The sequence below is a fragment of the Benincasa hispida genome, chromosome 10, assembly GCF_009727055.1.
Source record: "Benincasa hispida cultivar B227 chromosome 10, ASM972705v1, whole genome shotgun sequence".
NCBI lineage: Eukaryota > Viridiplantae > Streptophyta > Magnoliopsida > Cucurbitales > Cucurbitaceae > Benincasa > Benincasa hispida.
Genome location: NC_052358.1, coordinates 20,019,838 through 20,037,795, shown reverse-complemented (window position 1 = coordinate 20,037,795; position 17,958 = coordinate 20,019,838). Strand labels below are relative to the sequence as shown.

At 33.3% G+C, this 17,958-nt stretch overlaps 2 protein-coding genes across 8 annotated transcripts; both read left to right on the top strand.

Annotated features, from left to right (window-relative positions):
* Nucleotides 1–231: 231 nt before the first annotated feature.
* Nucleotides 232–6,869, top strand: LOC120088058 (conserved oligomeric Golgi complex subunit 5). Of its 6 annotated transcripts, none has more exons than XR_005484812.1 (5): nt 232–1,450; nt 2,280–2,753; nt 3,397–4,465; nt 5,383–5,521; nt 6,212–6,869. XR_005484812.1 is itself a non-coding variant. In XM_039045091.1 (3 exons), the coding sequence occupies exons 1-3, from the start codon at nt 314–316 to the stop codon at nt 4,327–4,329; spliced, it is 2,544 nt and encodes an 847-aa protein (XP_038901019.1). In that variant the 5' UTR covers nt 232–313; the 3' UTR covers nt 4,330–4,976. The 6 variants fall into 6 exon arrangements, 1 of the variants encoding a protein (XP_038901019.1); XR_005484811.1 differs by having other exon boundaries at nt 6,200–6,869; XR_005484810.1 differs by having other exon boundaries at nt 5,637–6,869.
* A 2,414-nt stretch (nt 6,870–9,283) lies between these two features.
* LOC120087854 (probable BOI-related E3 ubiquitin-protein ligase 2) lies at nt 9,284–10,406 on the top strand. 2 transcript variants are annotated; one of them, XM_039044809.1, is made up of 2 exons: nt 9,284–9,742; nt 9,837–10,406. In XM_039044809.1, the coding sequence occupies exons 1-2, from the start codon at nt 9,410–9,412 to the stop codon at nt 10,371–10,373; spliced, it is 870 nt and encodes a 289-aa protein (XP_038900737.1). In that variant the 5' UTR covers nt 9,284–9,409; the 3' UTR covers nt 10,374–10,406. The 2 variants fall into 2 exon arrangements, with proteins under 2 accessions (XP_038900737.1, XP_038900738.1); XM_039044810.1 differs by having other exon boundaries at nt 9,306–9,742; nt 9,840–10,406.
* The last annotated feature ends 7,552 nt before the right edge of the window (nt 10,407–17,958 follow it).

Here is a 17,958-nt window from a genome sequence, read left to right as displayed (position 1 = left end):
TGGGCAAAATGGAAAATCAAATTATCATGGAAGCAAACCAATTAAAAAAAATTTAGACATCAATTTGATTATTTATTTTAAAAAATGGAGCGGTTCATGGTTTGATGGATGTATTGCTATCGGCTCTCCAAATGTACTTTTTTCACCCTTGCTAAATAAATCAAACCATAACCATGACATAATATTACGACAAAAATTACATTAATATAAACTCATTATTTTTACTGCAATAATTTTAATTTATAATACTCCAATTTTAAGAAAACGAGAAAAAGCCACTTCCGTCTGACGACTGAAAATCCCTTCCTCCGATATGGCGTCTCCAGCCGCAGCGCCACCGTCACCGTTCCAGTCTCAGCGATCTCCGCTCTCTTCCACTCCGGCCACCGCCGCCGCCACTGCCGCCGCCTCCCCTATTCACCGTTTTTCCACTTTCAATTCCCCTCACTCCGTTAACACTACCACTACCACATCTCCTCTCGATTCCTTTGCTTCCGACCCTGTTTTCTCCGCTTTTCTTTCTCCTTCTTTCTCCTCCAGTTCCTTCTCCTCCGCCGCTCTCTCCTCCGGCTCCCCAGCTTCCACCGCCGAGAAGCTTCAGAAGGCTATCCGTCTCCTCGAAACGCAGCTTCGCAGTGAGGTCCTCTCCCGCCACAATGATCTACTCTCTCAACTCTCATCTCTCAAACACGCTGAGAATGCCCTCTCCACTGTTCGATCCGGTGTCTCCTCCCTCCAATCCACCGTCCGTCATGTCCGATCTGAGCTTTCTGAACCTAGAAATATCGTTTCTACCAAGACCGTTCAGTTCTCCAATCTTCATCAAACTACCGAGCTTCTTCAACATACGATCCGTGCCCTTCGTTTGTCGAAGAAGCTTAGGGACCTTGCTTCTGCGTCTGCTGATGAGCCGGAGAAGCTGGATCTTGCTAAGGCCGCCCAGCTGCACTGCGAGATCTTGAGTCTTTGCAATGAGTTTGACCTTGCGGGCATTGATGTCGTTGATGAGGAGTTGAAATGGGTTAAAGAAATTGGGGATAAATTGAGAAGTGAGGCTATGAAGGTTTTGGAGAGAGGAATGGAGGGTCTGAATCAAGCTGAGGTGGGGACTGGTTTGCAGGTGTTTTACAATCTAGGTGAATTGAAGGCGACCATCGAGCAATTGATGACCAAGTATAAGGGAATGGGGGTGAAGAGCGTGAGTGTGGCATTGGATATGAAGTCGATTTCGGGGTCGGCTGGAAGTGGATTTGGTCCGGGAGGAATAAGGGGAAGTGGGACGCCACAGATTGGTGGAGGTGCGAAGGCAAGGGAGGCGCTCTGGCAGAGGTTGGGAACTTGTTTGGATCAGTTGCATTCAATTGTTATAGCTGTGTGGCACTTGCAGAGGGTCTTATCGAAGAAACGCGACCCTTTTACTCATGTTTTGCTGCTTGACGAGGCTATCCAGGCAAGTGATACTCGAAATCTGTTCTGTTGTGTAGATAATGAAGCTATTCTTTTTTCATATAAGACTCACGAGTGACAAGCCTAAGATATAGGTACTGATTTTTATTTAGACAATGTCTTTCATTACCTGGGTCTCGGTTACTATTAGTTAAACATTTTGGTTGGTTTATATCTGTCTCTAAATGACAAATGTAGTATAAGAAACAGAGAAACTGGGTGCATTCAAAATTTGTGATCATTTGGCCATTGGTGACAAGTGGTTGAATATAGTCTAGAAGTGAAAGATATGGTAAAGTGGCTGCTGAATATTTCTGTTGTTAACTTTGACCATAAAATGCTATTTACTGTAAACTTCGATAAAATAAATGATTCATCAATTGGTCATCACGAAGCTTTTTCTATTAGTTGAGAGTGGGAATAAAGATGAAATTAAGATTTCGAGCAGGTTTCAGTCCAAAAAATTTTCCCTACTTGCTTTGAAGCTTATCCATGTTGTCATCGTTTCCTTTCCACTCATTTGATAGTTCTCTTCTTTGAGACAGGTCTTGGTAACAAAAATTAGAGATTAGTATGCATCATGTTGAAAGTTGTGAGATTTCAATGCAGATTTAAATTAGAGATTATTTGGAGGTCATCGTTTGTACACTGCAAATTACACAAGTGGAGATACTTGCCTTGTCAAAATCTTTTACATGCTAAATTTGAAACAAAATCTTTTGAAATTCACATTAGTCCTTGTGCTGCTCAATTTTACACCCAGTTTGTGTATAGTTGTCTTAAACTTTCTCCATTTCGCAAGCAGTTTCTCATATTACCTGTGCATTGTTTAGGAAGGGGATTCTATGTTAACAGATCGAGTTTGGGAGGCTCTTGTGAAGGCTTTTGCTAGCCAAATGAAGTCGGTTTTTACTGCATCAAGCTTTGTGAAAGAAATATTCACTATGGGGTACCCAAAACTGTTCTCGATGATAGAGAATCTTCTTGAAAGAATTTCACGTGATACTGATGTCAAAGGGGTTGTGCCAGCAATAAGTTCAAGTGGAAAAGATCAGATGGTTGCAGCCATTGAAATATTCCAGACAGCATTCCTCGGTTTCTGCTTGAGTCGCCTATCTGATCTTGTTAGCTCTGTATTTCCAGTCTCAAGTCGTGGTAGTGTTCCCTCAAAAGAACAAATCTCAAAAATCATATCATGTATTCAGGAAGAGATTGAATCTGTTCAGATGGATGGACGCTTGACTCTACTTGTGCTGCGTCAAGTTGGCAAGGCCCTTCTCCTGCTGGCTGAAAGAGCTGAATGTCAGGTAGTTTGTTTTCTTGATGAAATTGGCATACTCTAATTTCTACTATCACTTGCAAGGGTATATAATCCAAAGTTATATGTTTATACTGTATTTCCACAAGATTTCTCTACTTGGGAATTTGTCTAATATAGTAGCAAGCCATAGTATGGTCCATCTATAAAGACCTCACGCAACTTTGGAAACATGTAAAGCAGCATTATATATATATATGACCTGACAAATTTTCTTCTTAGTGACATTGCTTTGCTTTACCAATCTATACAATCTCAGATTTTTCGACTTGTAGTTTATGCTCTTAAACTGTCACTTGGTTCTGTTCTAGGTGAATAACTTTCGTATATCCTTCAGTGCTGGCTTGTAAAAACAAAATGGTTCATTGATTTTCATAAAAGGATAAAGTTTTTGTTGATGGAATTTTGATGTTTTACTCCTTTATTTCAGTGAAATTGTTTCATCTTTTAAAAAAATCAGGGAGGGGGACTTCTATAAAAGAAGGATCGTTCTTTTCTATTGATTTTTGTTTAAACTCAAGTATAGATCAGGAACATTTATATTTGGATTATAATTCTCAATGTTGGTGGAATATATTTGAATATGTACACTGAGTTGTGACTCTTATCATATTATTGAAATTTGATGGCAGATATCTACTGGTCCTGAAGCTCGCCAAGTAAGTGGTCCAGCAACTCCGGCCCAGCTTAAGAATTTCACATTATATCAGCATCTGCAAGAAATTCATACTCGAGTTTCATCTATGATAACTGGGCTACCCATCATTGCTTCTGATGTTCTGTCTCCCTCCCTAGGTTCAATATATGGGGTTGCCTGTGATTCTGTGACGTCGTTATTCCAAGCTATGCTTGACAGTCTTGAGTCTTGTATATTACAAATTCACGATCAGAACTTTGGTGCGCTGGGTTTGAATGCCGCGATGGACAATAATGCATCGCCTTACATGGAGGAACTGCAAAAGTACATTCTTCACTTCCGCAGTGAATTCTTATCAAGGCTGTTGCCTTCATCCAAAAATGCAACCACCTCTGGAACAGAAAACATTTGCACTCAGCTTGTAAGAAGCATGGCATCAAGAGTGTTAATTTTCTTTATCAGGCATGCTTCTCTGGTCAGACCTCTTTCTGAATCAGGAAAACTGCGAATGGCTAGGGACATGGCTGAACTGGAATTAGCCGTGGGTCAAAACTTGTTCCCCGTAGAACAACTTGGTGCACCTTATCGAGCTCTTCGAGCATTTCGTCCTCTTATATTTCTCGAAACATCTCAACTGGAGGCATCTCCACTACTGCATGATCTGCCAGCAAGTGTCATACTTCACCATCTATATTCTCGAGGTCCTGAGGAATTGCAGTCACCGATGCAAAGGAATAAACTTACTCCTCAGCAGTACTCTCTGTGGTTGGACTCTCAAGGTGAGGATCAAGTTTGGAAAGGTATCAAAGCAACTCTAGATGATTATGCTATCAAGGTAAGGGCCAGAGGAGACAAGGAATTCACCGCAGTATACCCTCTTATGCTTCAAGTAGGATCATCGTTGACAGAAAATTCCCGAGCTACATAACGTTCTTCATGTCTACAATTGTTTTTTCAAAAAGAAAGTCAGCCTGGACCATGTTTCAATGTTGATTCCTGGATGATGATGATGTGGGATAGTAGCCAGAGATACAAAGCTTGATCGATCACAACATGAAGTTTAGGTACCAAGCCATTCGCTCAATTTTCCATTTGCCTTATTAACTACATGAAGTAGCAAAGATACCATCTTTGAGTTCCATTTCCCCCATAAATGCAGGACCAAATTTTATTTGTTTTCCTGAGGCCGTCAAGGTCACTGGGTGATCAGATCAACTTTGAAGTAGTCGTCGACTTCGTCACTTATGCTTAGCCAGATAACCATGCTGTCTTTTAAACCGATTTACATGTTGATTTTCTATTCTTTTGTCCATTTTTTTCTTCCATTTACCAAATAATAGCTGAGAACTGTTTCCTGTACAATACATTATGTGTTAATCATCCCGGGTTGGTGGGGGGATCTTATACAAAATTTCTATAATAGTAATATCATCATAGTGTAAACATTTTTGTGGATCGTGAGGATGAATTATTGATTTTGATAGGCTTTACAGTACGATGGTTGACTGATGAATGATTGTTTCAGGCATCTGCTAAGTTCAAATAATAATGTAAATGGGCCATTGGCTTTAATTATTTGCTTTCCCCTGTAGTAGTAGTGAGTAGTGATTGCACTGCATCTGCTGGGATCTGTGCAAGGAAAACAACAGAACTCATCAATGCCTTTCCTTTTATAATCAAACTCTATCAAGTATGCTTAAGTTTTAGTAATATTTACTTTCACATCTAATAATTTAAACCTTATAATGTTTTATGTAGCTCAGATACCAATTATTGAAATTTTAAGAAATAGGATGCCATTGAAGAACTAGCCTAACCTCTCTCTCTCTCTCTCTCTCCTTTTTTTTTTCCTTGTAGAAAGTGTATCCTAAAATGACCAATGTGATGTTATGTTCTTTACTTTACTGTGAAATAGCAATACATATATATAGCCTATTATCGACAAGTTAAACACTACAATAGAAACTGATGTAAATTACAGTTTCCTTTTTCCTTCTAAGTACAGATTAACAGAGGAGCATCCTTATGAACAACCATTGTCGAAGAGGGCTCGATAGTGACTCCTATCCTTACAATGAGAGATGCTAGCTCGTAGGCAACGACGTAACCTTGGTAGCGAGGTATGGCTAAATTCTTCACCCTATTTATTTTTCCAAAGATCTTTACAATCCTCAATAATTGACCCCATATAGTTATCCCCATTCCCCCCTTTGTTTCTGCCATCTTCATCCAAAGCTGAGCCTGATAAAACAACTAAAATCAATAATGGAGCAGTTATGAAATTGTGTTGAAGCAGATATTGAAGGACATTGATGGTGGCCTGGCCTGGGGCTGATGCTGGCTGGGCTCCAAAGAAACAACTGAAATGTACAATTCACTCTTTAGTAATTAAAAAAAAAAAAAAAAATCTGACACAAACACCCACACCCACACGCATTGGGAAAAGAAAGATGACACACATAAAAAAATCAAAAACCAACTTCCATTTTCCACTACTTGGATTTTGGAATCAAAATTATCTCTTATATGTATTTTCCTCCATTTCCTTCATTCAATGTGAAAAGACTTGTCCCCACACCACCAAATCCTCATTTCCACATGCAATTCCCAAACTTTCATCACTGCCATACCACTGCTACCCAACCCATTAAATTTTAAACAACATTAAAAACCAAACCCAAGCTTGTGGAAAAAAAAAACTTTCCTATCTCTCCATTTTTATTTTGGGTCCATAAAGAAACCAAAGCATTGATTGCTAAGGGTGAAAATTAGGCAGCCTGAACTCTGACCCCTTTTAGCTTTTTTGGTAGGGTACCCTACTACTCAAAGGACCAACCTCTCCAAAAAAATCAGTGTACAGTATTTAATTTCTCACTTTGTTCTCCCCTCCTACTTCTCTTTCACTCTTTCCAACATAGGTTTTGATTTGATGAAGGGCATAAATTATTACTTTAGAGTTAAAGCATCCTCACTCATAAGCAATGTATTAGTCCTTATAATGATGCTTCAACGAACAATCTATTTGTGTGTGGAAAAAGAAGATGATAATGATGATTTTAGAAAAGAATGAAGGGATATTGATTTGTGTCTTTATTTCTTTGTTGCTTCACATTTAGGAACCTTATTCATTAAATAACAAGCTCTCTTTTTATTTTCCCTTCTTCCTTAGTCTGTCTCTTTCTTCAATATCGTCGAAAGAGATAGGTGAACTCAAGACAAATTTAAAAGGATTTTTTCCCCTCTAACTTTTCCTATATGGGGTGTGGGTGAGATGAATAAGATTCCCTAAAAAAAAAACTCAAAGATAGAGATTTGAAAGAGAAAAGAGTGGTATAGAGAATCTTAAAACGTGAGGGTTAAAAGAGAGTGGACTATGGAGATCACATGTGGAATATTAAGCCAACACCACTTGAAAAAAAAAGTTACAAAAAGGGGGGAAAAAAAAAAAAGAAAAGAAAAAGGCAACAACATCATCAACAACAAGTGAATTAATAAAGATGCTAATAACTTAGTAAAGAGACATCTAAAAAGTATTCATATAAAGTTACAAACCAACACGAAATCATCCTAAATCATTTTTTCATCCTAATCTTGTTGTTCAAATTTAAAATGAACAATATCATACTATCGTAAATATATTTACATTAAAAAAATAGGTTCATGGTGCATCTTTCGAGACTTTACTATTGGTTTGAGCAGGAGACAACAATCTAAGATGTCCTTTCATATAAAGTAAAGGATGAGCTATGATGCTAATACTAGCATCCACCACCCTCTTTCCCCTTTTTCCCTACTTTGGTTTTTTAATTTTTATTTTTTTGGGTTGAATTGAAATTTCTTTTTGGTGATTTTTTTTTCTTTTTTAGATTTCTTGTGGTGTGGCTTAACCAAAAGCACTATGTGTATGAAATATGATGCAAAAGAAGCAATAAGGTTAGAAAGAAATAAAGAAAAGAGATTATTATTAAAGTTTGTAAGTTAAAATTCCTAGCAACTTTTTATCTACTCTCAACTCAATTTTTTTAAAAAAAAATTTCTCTCTTTATAAAGTTTCATAATTATATTGTGTCAATGATGTTGGTCCAACTCTGACAGTCATATGTAATTGATATGCCCCCTTTGCTCTCCTTTTAATTTATTTCACTATTTTTTTTTTCCTCTTGTCCTTTTATCATTCATAGTGGTTGGTAGCTAGCTCTACCTTCACACCCTATAAATATCCATTTATATAACCAAAATTATAGTAAGAAAATTAGAAATTAGAAATTTTATCAAATTAGAGCTTTAGTTAAAAAAAAAAACGTCTCAGATACGTGCTCGATTTTGTTTATTTGATTATACAACAATTACACGAATCAAATATCGAACATCCGACTTCAATGAAGAAATTTCTTGTAAATTACCTTCAAACGTTTAATTAATCTTTAGCATGTTCAAAACATTTTAAAATTGAATATAATCATAAACCTTCAGTTTTGTGTTTGTGAATTTTAAAAATTTGTCAATGGAATAGGTCAGTAATATATTAGATACAAAATTAAGAATTGATATATTGGACACTAAATTGAAAGGTGAACATGATACACTATTTAAAGCATGATAAAAATATTTGTCGACACGTGTTGATATATATGTAAATTAAAAAGTTTGACATCAATGTTAAATATCCATGGATATCTCTAACATCTTTTATAAATGCTTGTAAAACCTAAAAATTATCATATATTCAATCCAAATGAATAAAAATATCAATAACAATATAACTTAGTTTGAGAATAAAAGCAACTTAATTAATTAATCTAAATAAATTTTATAAATTTCGTGACTTATAGAAATATCCGTCGATATTTATATTTTATTGATATATCCCGTTGATATATCTATAAGATTGAAACCTCAATATTAATATCCAAATCAATATTTTACTCTTTGATTTAAAGTTTGAGAAAACACGAAAACTTAGATCCCGTTTAGTAACTATTTGATTTTTGTTTTTGTTTTCGAAAATTAATTTTTTTTCGTTTACCTTTCTTACCGGGATTTGTATCTTTCTTTTAATTACAATGATTAATAAATAAAAAAAAAAAATTGATGTAGAACTAATGTCCATAGGTTTAATTTTTTTAAAAAATTAAAAAACAAAATGATTACAACGTTAGATATACTGTTTGGAAATTATTTGGTTTTTAATTTTTTTTCACACAACCTTTTTTAACATAATTTTTATCTTTAAAAAAACCTGAAAAAAGAGAAGAGAAAATCATGTTATTAAATGAAACGTTACCTATTAAAGTTTTAATTTACGCTAGAAAATTCGTTTTTGGAAGATTTGAAACGGTTGTGATAATTTTGATTATTTCTTCCAATCACGGTAAGTACGGGAATTAAATTCAAATAAACGGACGGATGAGATCGCTTTAAGAAATCATCTTAAATACATGGTTAATAAATCGAATCAACATAATTAATTAGAGTTTAATTCATAATTGGTCGTAAATAATGGAGAAAGGTTCAAACTTCAAAGCTCATGGTGATAAATTTTCCCCTTTATTTTATGATAGCATTAAAAAAAAAAAAAGAAGAAAAAACCTTTTATTTTATTTTATTTATTTTTGGGTAAAAAAAGTGACAAGTCGGTTACACCGTACCCGAAAACCCCTCCACTATCCTTACGTGCGTCGTCTGCTTCAATACGACACGTGGCAGATACCCACAATGTCAGTCGTTTTAATTTCTCAACTTCTCGGTTATTATTATTTAGCCCTCGGGAAATTAATACAGAACCAATCCAATATTCCGTTGGAGAAGGGTCATAAATCTCGGAAATGCCCTCGTAAGTTCCCTATATTACGAGATTGCCCAGATCTCTGTTTCTTTTGCGCCTTTTCCTATAAATACAACGCTCAGATTAAATGTCTTCCGAATTACATATATTTTTTTTTGTATAAATATAAATTTCACTTCAAAGAAGAAGTAAACAGAGAGATCGATTTCTTCATTATTATGCTATGGGGTACGGATCGCCATTAACAGCCTTCAATGCTAATGCTACGGCGGTGGAGACGGCGGCTCTGTTTCCGCCGATGGATTCATTCCCAGCGGCGGTGTTGCCAGCGTCGACGGGCGTTGTAATGAAATCCGATAGCGGAATAACTTACAATCTTCCGATTCCGAGAAAGCGCGGCAGAGAACATCATAATTCCAACCGATTCGTTTCATATCCTTCTTCGCATGTTCATTCTCAGAAGAATTGTGGATGTAATTTATATTTTCTCGGTGAAGATATCTCGATTCAAATTCAACAGCAGCAAATCGATGTAGATCGATTGATATCGCAACATGTACGTACGGTACTTGATTAAACTCTGTTAATTTCAAAATTATTCTGTATGTGGATTGAATTTTTTAATTTAGATTTATTTGAAATTAATTAAGCAGATGGAGAGAGTAAAGATGGAATTAGAAGAGAAACAGAAGAGAGAAGCGAGGAGGATTTTGGAGGTAATAGAAATAGGTATGATGAGAATATTGAGAAGCAAAGAGGAAGAAATCGAGAAGATAGGGAAATTAAATTGGGAATTAGAAGAACGAGTAAATTGTTTAAGTATGGAGAATCAATTATGGCGAGATGTGGCTGAAACGAACGAAGCTACGGCGAATGCGTTACGAAGTAATTTAGAACAGGTGCTTTTACAGGTGAATACGGTGGCGGAGGAGGAGGAGGATGCAGAGTCGTGTTGTGGAAGTAATGACGACGGCGGTTGCGGCGGTGGCGGTGGAGTGAGGAAGAAGAGGAAGGAAGGAGATGAAGAAGAAGAGAGAAGGTGTAAGAAATGTTGGAAAGAAGAATCGTGTGTGTTGTTATTGCCATGCAGACATTTGTGTTTGTGTACTGTTTGTGCGTCATCTTTACATACTTGTCCTATTTGTAACTCTACTAATAATGCTAGTGTTCGTGTAATTATGCCTTAGCAATTACTTCATATTTTACATTTCTCTTTTATTTCTTTTTTTCTTTTGCCTCTTTTTCAAATTCTTCTCCATCTTTCTAAATGCAACTCTTCGTGGGACCTATATAAATTTAATTAACATGAAATGTGACTTATATTTGTAGATAAAATTTGTCTTTTTTTTTTTATTTGAAAACAATCCAAAAATAATAATAATAAATTAAAATTTTAAAAATCTTAAAAAGAATTTCTCACATGAGAAACTATAGCCGAACAATTTGATGGAAAAAAAAATCGTTACTATTGTATTTGTCTTTGTTCAAAATCATTTATGGGACGGGTAAACAAAATTAATATATTCGTGTGTCAAATCAGGAATGGAAACAATATTTTCTCATAAATTAGTATGCACATCAACATGTGAGATATAGGAGTGTTTAAATGATTCGGTAATCTGAAAATTAGGGTTGGTTAAAAAATTTTTACAACTCAACTCATGTATAGCGCGGGTGAAAATGGAATGTGGCGTAGTTTAGGAAAAAATGGGCGTAAATTAGAGGAGAAGGATACGGGGGGCCCACATAGTGTCCCGACAGGTCACTAGTGTAATGAAAAAAAAAAAAAAAGAAAAAGAAAAGGGAAAAAAAAAAACTTTTTTATAGAACTGAAAATAGCAAGCTCAAAAATAAATACCTCACCGAGAGGAGTGGTCAGGTAGGACCCACACAAATATCCCTTTTTTACCTTACAAACTTTAAAAATTAAATTAAAAACACTTTACTTTTCACACACACCACACGGATTCCAATTTTCTTAATCCTAAACTCAAAATTAAAATAATATCCTATTATTCTCCCTTTTTCTTTTCTTTTCTTTCTTTTTTTTTTTTTTTAAACAAATTTTTATGCCTTACTCTTTACTCATTAATTATCGGAATCTAATTCTTTAGTTTTTTAAAAAAATATATATGAAAGAAAAAAAGAGAGGAAAAAAATTGGTATCCCTCCAATTTGAGGGGTATCCTTGAATTCAACGTTTCTCTTTCATGTGAAACGTTGCTTTGGTTAAAAAGAATACTTTTATTGTTCATCATTTCCAATATAAAACCAAAACCTCCCACAAATAAAAGGGTTGCTAATAGAGTGGTTTTGGACTAGATAACAAAACAACATGGTTAAAAAAGCGACACAAATTAGGGCTAAATATAATGCCCTACGTCCAATCTAGCCTTACAAAGACAACCAAGATCATCTACTTATATAAATATACTATTATAGCTTTAATGGAAGTAAATTTCAATCCCGACTCATAAATTCTTAACTTGTCATATTGATCCTCTCTTTGACTTAAGATTAGTGTGTAGATATTTCTATTTTATAGGTCACTTTCTTTATCTTGCTAAAAAAATGTATAGTTGTTGTTGCGTGAAGGTTAGATTCTTTTCCTTTTGTGGATTTTGACATCAACAATTATAATCTATCTCTTAAAATTTTCAAATAGTTTAAAGATAAAATTTATCAAAACAAAATTGAAAAATTGAATTAGATGGAGAATAAATAGCATTCTTATTAATTCAATAAAAGATAAGTGAGAATGTTGGACAAATTTAGATGTGAGAACATTATGATACGTGCCAAAAACACCAAAATGGGAATATATATATATATATACCTTATCTTAAGATAGTCCAAAATTCTTGCCCAAACAAACAAACAAACCAAGTTAAGAAAAAGAAAGAAAAGAAAAAGTAATGGATTGGTTGAGGAGTCGCATTGGGAGATGTGGTGGGTCTATTTTATGATTTTGTCTTTTCAAGGGGAGTGAAATGGGAATGGAGACTTCAAGTGGGGTCCATGTGAGATGGAACCAAACTTTGTAAAATTGACAGAGTCAAGGGGCATAAATGAAAAGTCTTACAATTAAAACTATAGACCCGTTTGGAGTAACCACTCGTAGTCGGTGGATAGATTATTATAGTTCACTCAATATTTAGGACACCAACAATAATAGTAGTGTGTACAATTAAGTATAATAAATACAATTTGTTATAATATTTACTAATTTTTCACTCTTTTCTTATTTGTTACCATATTTACTATTTTTCATTCAAATAAAAATAATTTTACCCTAAATACAAACTATTTTAATCTATTCTAAAATAGAATAGTTTGCCGTTCAAATACGGACTATAATAACTAATTGGAATACCATGTTATGTATAATTGAAAGGGATAAGAGAAAAAAAAATGAAATGATAAGGACATGATGGAGAATTAAGAGATTTTTGGTCACTTCTTTAAAAAAAAAGATTTTTGGTTTGTTGTGTTTTTTAGGGGTAGAGATAGGGATCTTAGGGTCTTTTTAAGTGGGCCACCACCAACATTTGTCCCTTTTATAACCAGCAATTCTTTCTATCACATTTTTCTCTTTCTCTCTCCTCTGGGGTCCACAATGATTTTGTCCCAATAAAAAAAAACAAAAAAAACCAAATTCTTTGTTTTACTTTTATTTTTTATTTTTTAATTATGTCTGCTGAGAAGTTATTTGAATATTAATAAAATGACAAAGATTGTGATTTGTATTATAATGTTAAATCATTTGTTATTAACCGTACATATTAAGTAAAGTTATAAGATTGAGATCCCAATGGAGTTGTAGCAAGGGAAGTAATTTAGAGTCTGTTTAGTTTGTAAGGCTCAAATTCTGTTTTATATTTTTCGATCTATTGAATTTAACGAACATAGGTTTGATAGACAATTCGAAATTATGTTTCTGAAAATTGTTTTTAAATTCCGTGATCCAAACATTGAAAATCTAACAAAACCAGTTTAATGTTTTTCTTATATCCAGAATTTGAATTTTAAAATTTAAAAGGCAGAATTATATTAAATAAAGATAAAAACGTTTAGAAATATAGTATGTCATGTTATAAATTCAATTTTATTTTTTAAAAACTAAAATATGTATTATGAAATGAAATATAAATTAAATTAGCTTAAATTCCGAGTTTGGTATACTAAAATTAGTCATTTTAAAATTTAGAATTTAGTTACTATTGTTTGATATAATTTCATATATTGTCCCTATGGTTTGTTAAATTCTCTTAAATTGTCCCTACTATAGGGATTATTTATTAGGAAGCTTTTATCAAATCATAGGGATACATTCTAACTATAAACCATAAGACCTCAGTTTAACTTACACCAAATGATATAGACTAAAATTTTTATTTTTCTTATAAATTATATAATATTACAATACAATAGTTATACAATTTACCTTTTTTACATATAACATGTTCATAAATAAATTAATAATAATGGATTGTCAACTAATATTTAGTGAGTAACTACAACTAATTTAGTAATGTTTAAATTAGAATCAAATTTCTGAACTCTGCTATCAAACACATTATGAAAACATGAAATATAACTTTATTTTCATTTAATCTCTGGTTTTCAAATTTATGTTTTCAAATTTTCTACTAAACATGTCCTTATTCTCTTATCTCTCTATCCTTGAGAAAATATTTGGAATATATATGTCTCAATTTGGTTAATTAAAGAAGTATTGGATTGAGTTGACCCATGAGATATTTTAGAAGTTTTTAATATACAATATAGAATAATCACAACTAAAAATTATTATGGATATATATATATATATATATATTCAACGATTTGCAATATCCATAACAATGATAGAGATGACTGTTGTTTTAGGTTTGATTCATGCATGTTATATGTATGATATCATGTTTTAAAAATAAATTAAACATATATTTTTTTTAAAAAGTGATTTTTGAACAAGTCTTTTGAGGGTCATTTTATTCTATTTATGTGGAAGTTACATATTTAAAATCTTAAGAAAATTAAGAAAATTAAAGATAGAAAAGCAACATTTTGTTATCTAATTATAAAAATTTTACAGCGATAAAATGTTTTTATCGCATTACAAATTAAAAAGATAAAAAGAGAAACTTTTTTTAAATTTTTTTTTTTTAAATATGTAAAGATGACAAAGGTATTTCTAGAATGAAGAAATATACTTACATTCTTAAAGCATAACCTCACCTTATTTAGAATCCTATTCCATTATACATCATTGAATTTTTCATTAGCTAAATTTATTCCCGAGGTTGAATTCGCATAATTTTTTTTTATTTTAAATATATATATTTATTAATTAAAATTATTTTAAAAACATTTACCAAAAAAAGATTTAAAACTAAAACATATTTGGTTTCTTAAATCACTAAGTTTGTATAGATGCAATGTAATACATCTAAAAGTGATTACAAATTAGCTTTACCTATTGAGTCATCTAGGATACATGATGTTTTCCATGTGTCTAATATGTTTTAGATCCTACCCATATTCTCCAAGATCAGCCAGTACAGTTGAAGAAAAATTTATCATATGAAGAGGAACCGTTACAAACTTTAGACAAGAAAGAGCAAATATTGAGGAACAAAACTAACTCATTGGTTAAAGCCTTATGGAGAAATCATGGAGTAGAGAAAGCCACATGAGAAGCTGAGGAGCAGATGAAAAACCTGTTCACATGATGAGTTCAGGGCAAACTTCGAGGATGAAATTTTTTTAAGGGGAAGGTAAATTGTAAACCCCTAGACCTATTTTACTAGTTAATTACGTTTAAGTCCCCTTAATTATGTGTTCAATTATCCTAATTATGTGTTTAAATTCTTGTAAGCATGTGGTTATAATGTTTGTAGTAGTGGAAATTATATGGAGGTTATGCGTGTGAGGTAAAAATGAGGGAAAATTTCTAAGTTTTGTAAGGGGGTGCTCTAGAAAAGGCAGCTAACACTTAGACAAAATTTGGGAAGGTTAAAGTAAATGAAGGTAGGCATGGTGCCAGGTTGCAAAGGGAACGGGAAATTGCTTACGTGCTAGAAGTTGTGCTCTCGGGCAAGATAAGAAAGCTAAAGTTTAGAAGGGAATCAGAAACATAGAAGTGAGGAACGCATGAGCGTATGTAGGCACAAGAATCCAATGGAGGAAATTGGCTAAGTGTAATAGGAGGTATGCGTCAAGGGCCTTTAAAGACCAATGAAGGTTTAGGATGGATAGTATGCAGGCAGTTAAGTCTGCCTAGGTGAATGCATGGTAGACACTGAGGCGTATCAGAAGTTAAAGGAGGCGTTTATGAGCAGTCGACCTAAACACGAGTGTCAAAGGGTAAAGCCGTATGCGTTGGTTAGTAATGCATGAAAAAAGGAATGCGGTGTTAGCCAGGGTATGCATTGGTTGAAAAGAAAGACAAGATGGGACACAAACCTGGGCGTTGATGAAGGACTTAAGCATTCAGCTTAATCACCCAATTAATGGGCTAAGTGGCATGCTTAAAGGCCATAAAGATGGGTTAATTCGTCAGCTGTCACTTTGAGAAAGCTTTATGAGCATGCAACCTTAGTATAAAAGGAAGTTGAAGTTGAAGAAGCTCAGTTTAGGCATTTTTAAACATGTTAAGGAAGGTGAGTTGCTACCGAATTGACACTTGAGCTATGAAAAAGCTAATCCAAGGTTGTTGGGAGAATATTTCCATAAAATCGGGCCGAAAGTTGAGGAAATTCTTCAAGTGTTCAAGAATCTTAGGATACGTAGACTAGTTGAAATGAATTGGTAATTCCAAACTCATGGAAAAGAATCAGAGGTTGTGATTTTAAGGTAAGCTAATTACGACGTTTAGGAATAAGTTCTTAAAAGGAAATTTCATGAGATTATATCTGGAATTTAAGTTATTCAAGCTGAAAGTTAAATCTGGAATTTTGGTTGGATGAACATGTTGGGGTTGATGCGCTAAATCTCTTGGGTCTTGTAGTTTGTAATTGTAATGTACAAACAATTTTATTTATTTAATAAAATATGAGATATTTTGTTTGACATTTAGTAGCATGAACCCACAAACCAATAAACTAACATCCAAGGTTATCTTCTGTAGCTTAAACATGTATGTAAAGACATACAAGTGGATCATGTTTAAGTGATAACCTAAATGGTCTATAGTAGATGGATAAGGCTGGGTACCTTATCCTAGTGACACTATGAATACGACTTGCTTTGTAGATGTTACAATTGTTGTAAAGTGCTACAAATGATATGATCTTGATCATTCATGTAGAGACATGTGAGCAGGGATATTCTATACAAAGAAGTTTGTATAAGACTGGACCACGATATGAATAGTCTTATTATATAACACCGTTAATAATAGAGACTTACAATTCACAAGGATGACTATAGATGACATGACTTGAACCCTGAGTAAGCTATGAACTCCTGTCTATGAAGGAGATCCTTTGATTTGTATGGGTGAGAGTACCAAATTGCCGACTCAATAAATCTATCATTTTGGGGATTCGTCTAATTGGGAAGCTGGGAACACAACTACACAAGACAAAATTCACTCATTTCCTAATGCCTGGGTAAGTAGATAAATTGCTCCTTTCTAATTCCGGGACTTGAACAATGTGGCACCACACTCTCTTTTGGCCCGCGAGGGGTTTGGTCATAGTTGGACTATGACTTATTATTCATTAGAGGGATCAGAGATACTTAAAAAGTTAGATGTAACTACAGGGGCAAATGGTAATTTTGGTCCAACTGTATTTACGAGTAATTTGTAAAGGGTCATCGCATTGTTGACTAGTTATATCCATGGACACAGAAATATATCTGTAGTGCGAAGAGTGCAACTGTCTGTTTTTAGTAGAATGAACGACAGTTAATGGATGTTGGATAATTTAATTAAATGAGTTTAATTAATTATCTAAGTACCATTGGAGATTCTCTACAGGTCCATAAGATTCCCTCTGTAGCTCAACTAGGATTATTGAGAATTAATTTTGAATTAATTCGAATTGTTCAAATGAATTGAGGGGATTAATTATATATGATATAATTAATTTAAATTAATTATATGTGATATAATTAATATAATGTATTGGATACATTATAATATAAAGTTTATTTTGAGAGGAATTAAATATTTGAATATGATTCAAATATTAATTATATGGATTGGATTCATATAATTAAATTTAGTATAAATGTGATTTATATTAAATACTACAAATGATTGAGAGAATTTAAAACTATAGGTTATATTATATTTGATACAATATAAAAACTCTAGGTTATGTGTTATATTTGATTTAACATATAATCATATATATACAAATAATAAGTTAGTTATTATATATATATATAATTATTATTTAAATTAAAATAATTTTATTTCAATTTAATTTTGAATTTAAAGGGAGGGAAATAACTTCTCTCCCCTTAATTCTCTCTCACTTTTATGTAATGAGTGGGTGGTTTTTGTTTTTTGGTAGTCTTCATCTTCTTCACAGAAGATGGTTTTGTTCTCTGAATTTTTTTTCCTTATAGGATCGCATTTCACAAAAAAAAAAAAAAAAAAAAAAAAAAAAAAAAAAAGAAAGAAAGAAAGAAAGAAAGAAATATTTCTCTCTAAAACTTTATTCCTCTTCCTAAAAGAAACACAGAGTCCGCACCTCCTATGATTCTCATCCCCTACAGAGAATATAAAGGAAATTCTTGTAATGGTAGCCATTGTGGTTT